At 34.0% G+C, this 15,364-nt stretch overlaps 1 protein-coding gene across 1 annotated transcript; it reads right to left on the minus strand.

Annotated features, from left to right (window-relative positions):
* Positions 1-164: 164 nt before the first annotated feature.
* LOC113871720 (two-component response regulator-like PRR73) lies at positions 165-13,027 on the minus strand. The gene is made up of 6 exons (XM_027508818.1): positions 12,919-13,027; positions 11,339-11,403; positions 1,770-2,528; positions 809-994; positions 587-712; positions 165-272 (listed from the first exon to the last, which is right to left on the minus strand). Exons 1-6 carry the CDS (start codon positions 13,025-13,027, stop codon positions 165-167), a joined length of 1,353 nt encoding a protein of 450 aa, XP_027364619.1.
* Positions 13,028-15,364: the final 2,337 nt, after the last annotated feature.

The raw sequence follows: 15,364 nt of genomic DNA on the forward strand, positions 1-15,364 counted from the left end.
TTCTATATGTTCTTCATTCACTTATTGGTATAGTATAAGGACCCCAATTATTGTGTTTCCTCGTCCATCAAAACCAGATAGGAGAAATCTGGGGTGGAATAGGGCCTGCAAAAATCTACAGAAGCTAAATGTAGGTATACTGAATTACTGATCAAATTATATATTCAAATCCAGGACTGGATGGAATAGTTGCATTTGAAGGAGTTCACCCCACTGATATGAGCAAAGATATCTGAGGAATCAACCATATCATCTTCATCTTTCACAACTACCTGCTACCAAGGGATACAATATTAGAACCTATACCAATAAATAATTAAGAAAATGGTAGCAACACACTCGATATGCTTTATTTTTTAATAAAAAAGTTGAAGTCCTTACCTCATAAATTGATTATCTTTTGAAAATTGCTTTGACCTTTTTAAAAATTGACCAATCAGAAGAAATGCGTTTAAGAGTGTGTTTGGAAGATTATGTTGCTAACATTCCTCAATGATTAAAGAGGTAAAAGTGATACTGTGATAGGGAACTTTTTCACTTAGGCAAGTTGCATAAAAAGTGTCCTTTTATGGCTTAATAATCTTACTTCTTCTTCATCATCTTCTTCATGATTGCTACTAGTAGTTCTATTGGTATCTCCAAAGTCATCATTCTTTGCAAACCTTCCTCTAACCCGAGGTCTGCTATCTGCCAGAGTTTTGCGGCAGGCATACTGCATATTTGGTTGCATCATTAGTTGAAGTTGAAAATATAACATGATTTCAATTTTGTTAGATGATTTGAGGTGGGAGGGGAGTTTTGAGGGTACCTTAATTTTCTTGCTGAAGTTTCTTTCATTTCTTTTCTTCATGTATCTATTGATTTTTTCTTTCCTTTGTTCAACAGAGAGTTTTCCAACCTTGAATGAAGAGTCCTCCAAGTTTGAGATTTCTGGTGTCAAAGAAGCAGAACTGCCAGTCCCGGCTACAAGTTGCTGACTCTCAGTACTAAGTGTCTGGGAAAGAAAACAATAAATTACAAATAAAATCACAGTTACTTTCTTGTTCAACGCATAGGAAAAACAGATCAGCACAAACTATCATTAACTTAGTTAGAGGTTCTGGAAAGCGATGTACCAAAAGAACCACTGGCAAAGTGGGTCTTTTGTGATAATGAGCTATTTTTTATCACATTCTGTGGAAAGTTGTGATTCCTTCCTGCAACTAGCTAGCCTAGATTTTATGCTTCTTTTTACAGGTGAGAATAAGATTAAAAAGGGGTTGATATGCTAGCAACTGTTTTGATGGATATGAGCATATATTCTATGGGGCATATCAGCTTCTTAGAAATTTGTGGGCCATGATCTTTTGCAAAACTTTCACCTCTGATAAAGCCCCTCTTTATTGTTAAGAACCTTACTGCTGCAACCTTTCAGACTTAAAACCTCACAGTGCTAGCTTCCAACAAATTAGCAGCATATTATGTTATATTATATTATATATAAATAAACTTGGATTTATAACTTTTTATAAAAATAACATTGACTAATTTCGCTGCTGAATCATCTCATATCATCTTCCAAATTATGTAATATCATACATAATTTGAAGTTGCTATTCAAAATATGAAATTTCTTTATATTATACGTCGAAATAAATCAATGCGATGAAATGGACAGGTAATTCATCGTGTTTTACTCATTTCGGAGTATATTTACATTTTTCACATGGTTTGTACTGTTAACAGAAACGAGTGATGGATAACTCAAGTAGTTTGAAAATCATCCATACCTGAAGGTCAGGAGGGTTAAACACCCGCTGAATTGAATCTGTACAATACATTCTTCCATTTTCTCCCTGGTATTCAAGTTCTTGTGTCTGAAGATCAGCACCAAGAAGAATGCCCCCACCAAATATCCCAGAACTATCAGTTGATAAGGCAGTGCTAAGGGGCCCATGAGGCATGTATGGTGGCATGCCAGCATTAAGATAGGTGCAAGAAGGAGATGAAGGGTTCAGAGGCACATAAGAATGGACAGAGGATATGCAATCCTCCTCAAAAACGGATGGTAATGGAGCTCCCATAAGTGGTGCAACAGAGTCAGTGGGATACTGAGAAAAGCCCTCCACAGCTGAACATGCTGCTAGTTGGACCTGAGGCTGCACAGAAGAGAAATCAAACTGTTCTTGGTGGGATGTGACTGGAAGAAATGATGGAACATTGAAAGCTGGTGATAGTGAGAAGTCTATGGACGCAGATATGTCGTTGTCAATTTCTTCTTGAGAGTCAAAGATAATAGACAGATTACTACTGTTGGCTGTGTTGTTGTTGGTGGTGGTAGTGCTAGTTGGAGTGGTTACTGTATTGCTATTGCTATTGAACTTATTTTCTACATCTACGGATAAAGATATGTTTGTGCCATATGAGGAGTTCTCCTCATAGCAACAATTTGAGCTGGAAGTAACCTCAGAATTCTGCAAAGCCTCTGGGAACAATTCAGGGTTACAAAGTTCGAAAATTCGAGCACTAAGAGGGCTTGAAATTTCATCCTGCAGCCAGTGATGTAAAAGCAATGTAAGCATCATGACTATACCAAAAACTACTAAACACACACTGAGAATAATATTTTGATAGACCCTTTATAAAACAGGTAGAAGTCTGATTCTACACAATTTGTTTTAGTTATGTGCTTGATCCCCAATTCTTTTTTGTTGATAGAAACAAGTCTGATCTGATCACAAACCCATTCCAGAGTCTAAACTTTCAAAAGATAATATTCTCTTGTTGTTATCAGTCTAAACTTTGGTTTATTGCATGTCTTCATCAAATAGTGAGCATTCTAAAGTGAGTTACATGCCTATATATGTTCATCAATACAAATGTCAAGAAATAAACGAAATAAATCAGTGTATAATACACCATAATGAGGAACTCAAAATACAAATTTGGTTGGTTTCTCTTGCTTAGTCCATTCAGTTCTATATATTCATATTTGGTCATAAACAGATAACAAATTCTCCATGAAGGTTGGCTTTTTTGGGAAATTGATGGCAGAAAAAGACGGGCATTTATGCGTTCATGTGACATGTAGGGGTCAAGGTACCCAAGTTTGTAACAAAGAAGGAACCTCATGCCATGCTACATTATGTTTGTTCATGTATGGAAACTATGGTTTAATGGGAATTTAAAAGCACTTAAAGGAACCCATAATGCTATCCATGTGAAATGATGTCCTTAAGTCCCCTCTCCTTCTAACTGAATAAGAATAACAAAAATAGAAAAGCTTAGACAAGCACATAAAGATATATATTCTGCAATAACCGAAAGCTACGTTTAAATGGCTAATCACGTTGAAAATCATGCAAAGAGTGATATTATTTTGCAGTTTACAATGTTGCCCTCAGAAAATTACATTTTGGTGCATGACATTTTCTGGGATTGGATAAGATAATATCAAACTGGGCAAAGCCTTACGAGAGAGAGAGAGAGAGAAAAAATAAAAAAAAAGCACGTACTTCCCTGCAAATTCTCAGGGAAGCCTTGAAAAGAATTTGAGAATGGCTTCTCCAATAGCTTTTGGAAAAGCTAACAATGGTAGCAAAACAAAACACGCAAAAAAACATAAACAAATAAAACCAACCATCCATTCATGCACGCATGCATGAAAAATCGTAAATTTCGGGTTAGGATTACATCATGTCATGTCACGAGTCACGACAGAAAATAAGGTAGCTAGAAGGCATGCATGCGTGCGTGCGTGCATGCATGCAAAAGGACATGGCAGAGGATGATTGAAGGTGATTACAATGGAAAGTTGCTGTTGCTCTTCCGCCTTTGTTGGCAGTGGCTGATCGAAAACATCCTGCAACATGGTGTAGGTAGGTATCCGGCAATATATGGAAGGCACCCCAGAAACGAAAAAACAGAAATAAAAAGGTAGAAATAATAAAAGTTAATTAAAGTGTGATGATAAAACGGTGGTGTGGTACAAGAGGATGTGTAAAATGATGTGGAGAAACAGGAAAATCCATAGGAAGAAGGAATATAAAGGAGAAAGAGAGAAAGAGGGAGTGGTTAGCTAAGATGATGGAGAGTATGAGGGTGTCAAAGACTGAAGGAATTGGTGATGTGAATGTTGATATATAGGGCCATTGGGTTGTCCCTATAGCCGTCAGCCTGGGCGTCAACGCTATCCTCACGCTCGCCCATTCATTCATTACAGCTCTCTCGGGTGCCTCGTGGCACTGTCTTCATGAGTTGGATTTTGGGTTGACCAAGCCTTATACTATTCATATTCTCTCTCTCTGTCTCTCTCTCTCTCTCTCTCTCTCTCTCTCTTTTAATTTTCAATATTTTATGGATAATAATAATTATTGTAACGAATATGTTGCAATTATATGTACATATACTTGATTCTCCCTCCACTCACCATTTATCTTCTTACCCCGTTTGCTAGCTCTTTGGCCCCGTGAAATGTTATTGGTTTTTTTCTAGATGTTCTAAACATTCTCTTTTGACTTATTATTTTATTTTATTTGTCTTTAAACTGTTTTTATGTTTTTTCCTCTAGTCAAAATAATTTCTGTTATTCTTACGGTAAATCCTTGTTTTCATCTTCTACATAAATATACCCAAGTGTTTCCAAATTATTTTTATTAATAATTTAATTATCAGTAATATAAGGATTTATTAGTTTAGATTTTTAAAAAATGCATTGATTTAGTATCATAGCGGTGTGAATTGTCATGGATGTTTGATAAGTGATTGATACGGTGTTTATAAAATTTGAAGGATTTAAATTTAATAAAAATTAAATATGTGTATTAATTAATTATTTTTATGTTATTAACCATATGTTTTTAAAAAGAGTTATTAAAGATAATAAAAAAGAGTTATTAATTTTTTTATTGTTGTAATTAGGGAAATCATTTTAAAAGATTAATTTTTAAATTTTTTTTAAAATCTAAAGTTAATTTTGATAAATGCACTTTAATTATTTTTTATTTATTGTTCTTATTTTTTTTTTATATATAAATAAAGATGAAATTAACGTAGAAGTTGAACCCCGTAGAAATTACTATAAGAAATGTAACTTAATGACCATATTTTAATGATAAATATAAATTTTGTCACCAATAATTTATTATTTGTGACTAATATTATTAATAATAATGATTTAATTAAAGTTGTCACTATAATAAATGTTTTACCTATGCTACTCTTCAAGAATCGATTTCTTGTTTCGAGAAAGTTTTCTCTTTCCCTTTTTTTCTCAACCCTAACTTCTCCACCCTTGAGAGCATTGTGTTGCTGTCCTCTTGGCGGTTAGCTTAGCGAGAGATATTAGGATCTTCAAGGAGGGCTCCCTAAGGTAGTAGATCTGGACACAAAGGGAAACTGAAGCTCAATGGATCTCCCTGACAAAGAGAAGCAATATTCAGAAGAACTAGATCTAATGGCTAAAAGCACAAAGAAAGTCAAAACAAGTTTAGACAACACTATAAACATGGTAGATCCTCTCGTACAAGGAAAGGATAGTGACAATAACTCCTCTAATCTAGTGTCTTCTTTTCTTAAAAAGGTATGGTTGAGAATGATATGGATCTAACTTTTAATGACAAAGAAATAATAAAATTAGTTTTAGAAGTGTTGAATCTCCCTTAAGAACCAAATGAACCAGTCATAGAGGAGTGTGAGGTACAGAATCTTTGTCCTAAAATTAAAGTCTCTCTTAAAGATTATGAGCTGTGATGTAACCCATAGAAATTTACATTGATTGTGAAACTATTAGGAAAGAATATTAGTTTTAAATTTCTTAATCAAAAGCTCACTAATATTTGGGGCAAGAATAGTAACCTAAAAACTATAGACCTTAATAATGACTTCTTTTTGGTTAAATTTGAAAGTCTTGAAGACTACAAATATGCCCTTTTCGAAAGCCCTTGATTAATATTAGATTACTACCTCTTAGTCCAGAGGGGAAGGCCTTTATTCATGCCTTAAGATTTCTTCTTTAGGAAGATAGCTATGTAGGTCTATGTCCTTAATTTTCCCCTAGAACTCTATAACAAAAAATTTCTCTGGCAGGTTGGTGCCTGGTTAGAAACTACGTTAAAAATATATCCACATACCTCCTTGGTTTCTAGAGGTGAATTTGTTAGGCTCTATATTGAAATAGATATTAATAAAAAGCTAGTTCTATCTTTCAAGGTCCTGGGTCAGGAGTTCAAAGTGAAGTATGAGGGGCTTCACTTGATCTGTTTTTATTGTGGGAAGTATGGACACAGGGTAGAGTCTTGTAAGGAAAATATGCAATCATCACAAAAAAACTATTGATCATAGCTCTGTCCCCAATAGCCCTAATACTGTGAAAGTTGTTGATCCCAGTAACATAGAAGTCTAAGCCAAGGGTAGTACTCAAGAAAATTATGAGAAAAATTTTAGGGATGAGCAAGGGAAATTTGACTTTTAGATGTTAGTGAAAAAGCCTCATAAGAAAAAATCAAGTTAGTTTAGACATAATAGTAGGTTTGGCATTTTGGGTATCACTAATGATAGCCCTAGTAAGGATTCTCCCATTGATAATAGGGATATGGAACCCACTAGTGGTGGGAATTGTGCAGAACTTAAGAGTGAAGTTGTTGGTCCCCTTAAATCTAAGCAATTTAGCAAGAGTATACCAAATCATTATCCTCCACCTAATACAAAAAATTACCCAAATCCATATTGAAAAGTAAGATAGAGACTAGTGCGGGTGAGCCTAGTGCTAACCCTATAAGCAGAAACTAGGTTAATCCTGACACTTCCATTACTGATCCTGCTAACACCAGCCAAGAGGATATTTTACAATTAATGAGAATTATGGGAAAAGGTTTAGGGAATAGTACCTCTATTCAAGAATTAGTGGGAGGTGCCTTTACAAAGTCTTGGGCCCCACAATTAGGAAAACCTCCTGAGAATCTTTGAATTACAACCTAGCATAAGACCAACATTTTAAGGATGTTCTTTAAATTTTCCATCCCTTTTAATGAATTGCTTTTTATGGAATTGTAAGGGTGCTAGAAATAGAACTTTTGCTAGGTTAGTTAATGATTTAATTAGAATTTATAATATAGATTTTCTTGCTTTATTTGAACCTAGAGTTAGTCTAGATAGGGTGGACAAAATTATTAAAAAATTAACTTGAATAGTTCAATAAAAGTGGATTCTATGGGTTTCTCTGGGGTATTTGGGTCTGCTGGAACACTAGAAAGATTAAAGCCACTGTTATCATAAAAACTAAATTTACTGTTCACTTGAAAATTAGTATGTTTAGGCAGCCTGACTAGGTCTTATCTTTTATTTATGCTACTCTACATAGTAAAACTAGACTTGATTGCTAGAAAGAGTTAATAGACTTCAGTAATGAAGTCCACAGTTCCTAGTGCTTAGCTGGGGACTTCAACTCTGTTATGTATGATTGGGAAAAGTGTGGTGGCAGCTCTATTAACTAACACAATAGGAAATAATTTATTGATTATCTAAATAGATGTAACCTATATGATTTGGGCTACAAGGGTAACTCTTTTACTTGGCATAGAGGATGCCTAAAAGAGAGATTGGATAGAGTTGTAGCCAATGATGATTGGACTTTTCTTTTTCCTAATAGCTTAGTCACCCATATCACTATTCTTAAATTTGACCATAGTGGTCTCTGGCTTAGAATTAGGTCTAATAATACAGTTATGAAGTCTGTTAAGCCTTTTAAGTTCTTAGCCCCTCAGATCTCTTACCCAGACTTCCCTAATCAGGATAAGAAATCTTGGATTACCTCTAGTGCCTGGACAGAGAACATCCAAAGATTTAGAGATAACATCTCTGATTGGAATCAGTCAACTTTTGGTAATATTTTTCTTAGAAAGAAACGAATAATGAGTAGAATTAAGGCATCTCCAACAAGTCTGGCTCTCCAAATTTTGGTAATATTTTTTCTTAGAAAGAAACAAATTCTAAGTAGAATTAAGGAATCTCCAACAAACTTGGCTCTATGGAGAATTCTTTTTTATGTAACCTAATGAAAATGCTTTGGTTTGAGTACCAATAGATTCTGGACCTAGGGAGGCTTATTAGTTCCACCACTACAAGTCCAAATGGATAAAACTAGGGGATAGGAACACAATTTTTTTTTCTTCATAAAGCTGCTGTTCTTAGAAGAAATAAAAATGTTATTAAGTCTTTAAGGAATGTGGATGATGATTGAGAATGTGATCCCTTAAATTTAAAATCTATGATGGTGACTTACTTTAAAGATTTTTACTCTGATCCTGATTTCTTTGGCTCTGATCTGACCACTACCAGTTCCTTTCTCCCTTTAAGGGAATGTGATAAACTTATTCTTTTGTCCCCCTTTTCTTTGGATGAGCTTAAGGCCTCTCTTTTTATTTATTAGGAATTTTAAAGCTCCTGAGCCTGATGGAATTCATACTTTTTTTACAAAAATTAGTGGGACTTCCTTGGTCCTTTTATTCTTAGATTTGCTCTTGATATTTTCCAGAATCCTAGTAAAATTAGGGAAGTAAATGAAACTAATATTTCTCCTATTCCCAAGATGGATAAACCGAAATACATTAGCAATTTCAAACCTATTTCCATATGTAATGTTAATTACAAATTGATCACTAAAATAATGGCTAATAGATTAAGAGTCTTCCTGTCTCACATTATTTCAGCAAATCAAAATAGCTTTATTCTTGGTAGACAGGGCATTGATAATGCCTTCATTTTTCAAGAATTAAACCATTTTTTTAATTCGCTTAAAAATAGAATAGTTTCATGATTATTAAGTTAGATCTTGAGAAAACATGACAAACTTAAATGGAATTTTATTATTAATACTTTGCAGGAAGTAGGCCTTCCCCCTGAGATAATCAATTTAATTCATTATTGCATATCTTTCCTCTCCATGTCAATCAATTGGAATGGTGAGATAACTGATTCTTTCTTTCCTGCCAGGGGTATCTGTCAAGGGGACCTCTCTCTCCTTACATTTTGGTGCTCTGTATGGAAAACTTGCTCATTTAGTTAAAGATAAGGTTCTGAGTAATGATTTGATTCCTTTTTCCTTTAGTCATGTTGGGCCTAAAATATCTCATCTTTTCTTTGTGGATGACATTATTTTAGTTTCTCAAGCTAGCCTTAACCAAGCAGATATAATAAAATAGGTTTTAAGTATTTTTTGTGCTGCCTTTGGTTTGAAAATAAATAATGGGAAGTCCCCTATTTTTTTCTCTAAAAACACTAATATATGCATTAGGAATTTTATCTCGAATTGCTTAGGAATTTCAGCTTGTAATAAGATTGGGACTTACCTTAGAGTCCCTATTGATACACAGAATCCCAATAAGAACCAATTCTCTTTTCTGATTGATAAGGTTAGGAAGAAATTATCTCTTTGAAAAATGAATTCTTTATCCCTTGCAGGTAGGGTTACGCTGGTTCAATCCTGCTTAATGAGTATTCCTTCCTATGTGATGCAATCCCTCACAATTTCTAGCTTCGTTTGTCATAAGATCAATAGTATTTGTAAAACATTCATCTAGGGGTCATTAAATGGCAGGAAATGCACCTTATAAGTTAGGAAAAAATTTGCTTGCCTAAGAATGAAGAGGGTCTTGGGTGTTGGGGATTTGTAGACCCTTAATAAAGCTTTTATGATGAAGCTTTGTTGGAGGCTTATAAACTCCCCTTTTGATTTATGAGCCCAGGTCCTCACCTATAAGTATAAGTTTAAGCTGGGAAGTGGTCCTTTTCTTAGTAATGTTGCTAGAATTTCCCATCTTTTGAAGGGTATGATGTCTATTTGGCCCCTATTTTACAAAGGTCTCGGGTGGGTAATTAGAAATGGAATGGCAACAAAATTATGAACTAATAGGCGAGTCCCTAATTTCAGTAATCTCTTTAATTTTGCTAAGTCCAATGTTCATGTTGAGAATTTTGATCTGCTTGTAGCCATGTTTTCTATTAATGGGAAGTGGGATTGGAGTAAAATCTTCCCTACCCTCCCAGCCCAAATCTACCAGTATATTACTTTAATCAGACTCCCTGTTAGCGCTGATTTGCAGGACTCTATGTTCTTATCTTTAACCAGTAATGGAACTTTTTCAATCAAAACTACTTATTCATTGTTGGCTAATAACAAGATTACTGATAAGGCTAGTCAAACTTTGTTTAATTCTGTTTAGAAGTGGGAGGGGCCTCCCAAAATTTCTTTTTTCCTTTGGAAATCTGCTCATGAGAAATTGGTAACTAATGATGAGAGATTTAAAAGAAAGATGATGAATTCCCTTTTATCTTTTAAGTGTGGTAATGATAAGGAGACTGTTATCCATGTTTTACGAGATTATTTCTTTGCTAAAGATGTCTGGAGCCACTTTATTTTTGCAGACCAATGGGTCAAGTTTTTCAGTGTTAGGATATCTAATTGGCTTACTAATAATCTTTCCCAATCAAATTCTAATAGATTTCAGAATTAGAATTTGATTTTTGGTACTATCCTTTATCAGTTGTGGTTGAACATTGTTCTTCTTTTGGCAGGATTGTTTCCACCTCATCTCATAGGGTTATTAGATAGGTCCCTCCACCTGCTGACCACCTCAAACTTAATGTAGATGGTGCTATATCTAGAGCTGATGGTACTGCTACTTGTAGGGACATAATTAGGAATATATATGGAACATGTATTGTTAGCTTCTACAGTAAATTTAATTTTTACTCTCTAGTAACAGCTGAGTTATGGAGTTTATTCTTTGGTATTCAACTGGTAATCCATCATAGAATCCCTACTAGGGATGGCAACATGGCGGGGCAGGGGCGGGTACGTCACCCGCCCTGTGGATGCCCGCCATACCCATCCCTGCCTCAAACCCGTCGGGCATCCGTATAAGCATTCCCCGCGGATTTAAATGAATATCTATGGATATCCGCAAATTCGCTAAAAATTGTAAAAAATAAATAAATACAATGTGTAAAATTATAAAATTTAAGCATAATACTTGAATAATGATAAAAATGTAGTATATAGTCATAAAAATTTAATTATCACCACAACAAACCCGCATAATCAAGTCTCAAAACTATAGAAAATCAACACTTAGTCTCAAATTGAAAATAAATAGTACAACATTTAACCATAGCAAACATAATAACTACTCCAAATACAAAACAAAATTATAACGATTACGTGCACTTTATGATTCACAAAGTAGTAACTCTAGTAGTACCAATCGCATCACTTTCTTTCTACAAAATAAAAATAATATAAATAGTATGAGATGCATATTTTTGTGAAAATTTTGAAACTAAAATTATGAAATATACTAACATTAACATCTCGATCTTCTACAATTGTGCCATATGCCAAGTATGTGATTGCATTAGAAGAAGAACCTGAAAAAGAAAGCATAAATTAGTTAAAGTTATCAATTGTCATTGCATACATGCTTATATATAAAGTTGAAATGAGAAAATTTTACTACCTTTGACATGATTCCATAGCCAATCTTGGGTATACATCAATGCCTCTAATGTGTTAGAGCATAATTTACTACAACGAGGAGTAAGAAAATGACCATTGGTATTAAATAAAGATTATGAGGCAACAGTAGAGATTGGAATAGCCAAAAAGTCCCTTTTAATCATTTGTAATGTTGGATATTTTAATCTATTTGCCTTTTACCAACCTAAAATGTCAAAATCTTTCTCTGAATCAGGCAACACTAGCTCCTCCAAATAATGGTCTAGCTTTGACTTATCGTATGTAATGGCATTGTTATTCTCACTAACATAACTTGCAAAATTTGACTTCTAATTTGTCTTTCTTCCACCACCCACTTTTGAAACATTTGTGGTTGAACTTGAAGACAAAGAAACATGCTCTTTACCTTTTAGTTTCTTATCATACTCTCTCACCAAATCTTGACAAATATATCCAACTTTTTCAATTTTAGAAACAGCTTCTTCTCCATAAATTTAAGGGAAAAAAATAGCATCTTGGATCTAATACCGTCCCAACAGCCATCACCCCATTAATTACACTCCAATACTTATCAAATTTAGTAATCATTGTTTCAGCCATTTTGTAATAATAACATTAGCATTGATACACCAATCACCCAAAGCCAACTTGATTTCACATATCTTTGGAAAATAAATATTTGCAGTTGGAAACAAAGTCTCAAAAAATAATCGAGTTACATCATAAAACACTTCCAACTTTTGACAAATACCACGTGTCATCTTCCAATCTTTTTCACTAACCACAATGCAATATTGATTATCTACTACCAGCAATCGAGCGAACACATCTTTATATGGCAGTGTCAAGCATAAAAAATCTAGAATTTCACCTAGTTTTTCAATCAACAACAAGTTCTTTACTATATGAAATTTTCTCTTACTCATTTATCTCTTTGAATTTCTCTCTTTTAGGTGTTGATGTCCAAAAGCTAACACTATTCTAACTTTTTCAATAGAATCAGAAATTATGGACAACCTATCCTTAACAATTAAGTTCAGTATGTGAACACAACATCACATGTGTAATAACTGACCACCCAAAATAAGAAAGCTACGAGAAAATTTTTCTAAAATGCGAGCAAGCATAGCATTATTTGTTGAGCAATTATCAACTGTCAAAATGCACATCTTCCTATCTATATTCCAATCTAACAAGCATTCATGCAATGTTTTAGCAAGTACTTCCCTAGTATGAGGTGCAGGAACGTAGACAAACTTAAAATTTTAAATAGGATTTAAAAAGAAAAACATAAATATTAATCATCGACATACAGGATAATCAATGGCATTAAAATTAGAGATCACTTAAAATTAAAGATTATCTAATTAGCTGATTTTAAAGGGTCCAGGAATCGTTGATATAATGAGTTGTGATAGCCATATAACCCTTATTTTGGTTGCTTGCAGTCCATATATCTGTGGTAATAGCAATCCAACTTTGATTCTTTGCAAGTTTCTTCCTTGCCATGTCCTTCTCAGCCCCATAAAGTTTCATGATGTCACTCTTAATTGTTTATGACTAACAACCTTAAACAACAATTGCAAAGAGGCACAAAAACTTTTAAATCCAACGTGACTAATAATGGAGAGGGGATAATCATAAAGTATTATCATTTTAGCAAGTTTCCTCCTTGTCGTGTCTTGATTATATGCATAAGAACCAACAACAATCTATCGCCCCCTCTTTTTTTATTTTAAAAAATGCTTGGCTTATATCTCGAGTTGTTCTAAGTGGACAAATCTTGAAGTGACTCTTCAAATGAGAAGTTCCTTATTTTGTATCACCTAACAACTTTCTTCCATAATAATTGCAAATTGCCTTCAAATTTTCATCAATGTTTTGCCTCTTGAAATGATTCAAACATCTGAATGGAGTTTCCTTTTATTAGTTGGAGGATAAGTTTCAGTTGAAAGAGAACTTTCCTTAGGAAAAGAGCTTTGAGTTTTAGGAGTCCAATTAACTTCTTGATTTGTAGAAACATCATGTGATTCCCCCCACATTTTGCTCATTAACTTGTTGAGTAAGAAGCACTTCTTTATCAGTCATTCTATACAACGAAAAAAATTGAGAGTTAGAATTAAAAATCAAATAGCCATGAGACAAGGATCAATACCAGTAAACAATGATTTGGATAGGTTGAATAAGAAGAGTGAACATAATCATAATTATATCAAATATAATGTACAATGCATCTGGTGTATTTGTAAGCATATGAATGTTTGATCACCATCATAGCAAATTAATTTTTTTTTGCCTTACTGAAGCATATCTACATCATAGAGAAATAGCTACTAGTTACTAAACTTCCAAACATAATAGTGGTGTGAGGAGGGTGTGAGGAGGAGCACTGACGGTCAGTGTTCGGAGGGCAAGTGTACCCATCGAGAAGTAATAAAGGGTTCTTAAATTAAGTTCTCGAAATATCGTCCCACAAGGATTGATTTCCAATTACTAAGAATTTCCTAATTCAATTGTTTAAGCTTCAAAGATACGAGATTAATTAAAAATAATAATTTATAAAATCAATTATAAAACTCAAAGTAAGGAATATAATGCACGTCGTGGTTAAACTTATTGGAGAGGAACCTAGGGCATATGAGTTTTCTCATTCAATCCTTTATGTTATTTCTCTATTTAACTCTAAATTCGATTTCCTTGTGATTACCAATAATTCATACAAATACTATTAATACCCAATGGTCATGCAATATTAATATTCTTTTCTCTAAATTAACATCCCTAGTGGTCATACAAGACATTAATTTAAGAAAACTTTAGGAGCTTACGAACTTGTTAATTTAATAACAATTAGAAGAGAAAGATTGGTTTAGTCCACCTAATCCTTTGTCTCATTTTATCTTATAGATCTATTAATTAACCGAGATACGGTCGCCTGACGATATAATTAATTAAGATTAAGAAAGAAACGCAATAGGATAAAATGTAATCACAAAGCGGAAATCAAATTTAAATTCAAATATCAAAATTTCATAATTTCATGAACAATAGTTTTCATAGCCCTAGCTATGCACTTAGTTACTCATGCTAAACCCTAAATCCTAAAACAATCATAAACAAAGCCATAATAAAAAAAATAGTAAACTAGAGTGTGAGATGTGTTCTCGGTCTTCAAGTACGATCGCTTGAAGCTCCAAGTGTCGCCAAACATGTGCCAAGGATCCCGTGCAAAAGAGACGAGATCAGATCTATTCTAGAGGCAAAGCCAAGATGTCAAAAATGGTCCTCTTTTACGATGCTTGAGATCTCCCTTTTAATAAGGCTTGAAAACCCTAAAGATTCTTCATAATTGGACTTCCTATAGATGAGTACGGCCGTGCAAGGCATTCAACACGACCATGCTTGGGCTCGAAGCACCTCGTGCTTATTGAATAGGTCTGGGCGTGCTAACTGCTGCGAAACTCAATCTTTCATCAATTTGGGCCAAGAATGCACCCAAAATCCACTTTCGGCCTCTTTATACCAAACTGCACAATTAGTATATAAATTAATGTAAAACTCAAATAAAATAAAGGTCAAATATGAATATATGGATTGTAAAAGAGGGCCTAATTACAAACTTATCAACTCCCCCATACTTATCTATTTGCTTGTCCTCAAGCAAAGTGCTGGTTAAGAGTAACATAATAACTTAAAACATAATACCACACAAGGAACCCGAGATGAGGAGATAAAGAGAGCAACAAGAGTAATATAATTGAGTATAAGCAATCAAAGGGATGCCTGATTAGAATCTTATATTTTCATACTTTTCACTCAAACATCAAACTGAGGTACTCTACTTTCCTCTCTCACTAAGGGACAAAGTAAGAT

The sequence above is a fragment of the Abrus precatorius genome, unplaced genomic scaffold (assembly GCF_003935025.1).
Source record: "Abrus precatorius isolate BTA unplaced genomic scaffold, Abrus_2018 Scaffold7, whole genome shotgun sequence".
Lineage (NCBI taxonomy): Eukaryota > Viridiplantae > Streptophyta > Magnoliopsida > Fabales > Fabaceae > Abrus > Abrus precatorius.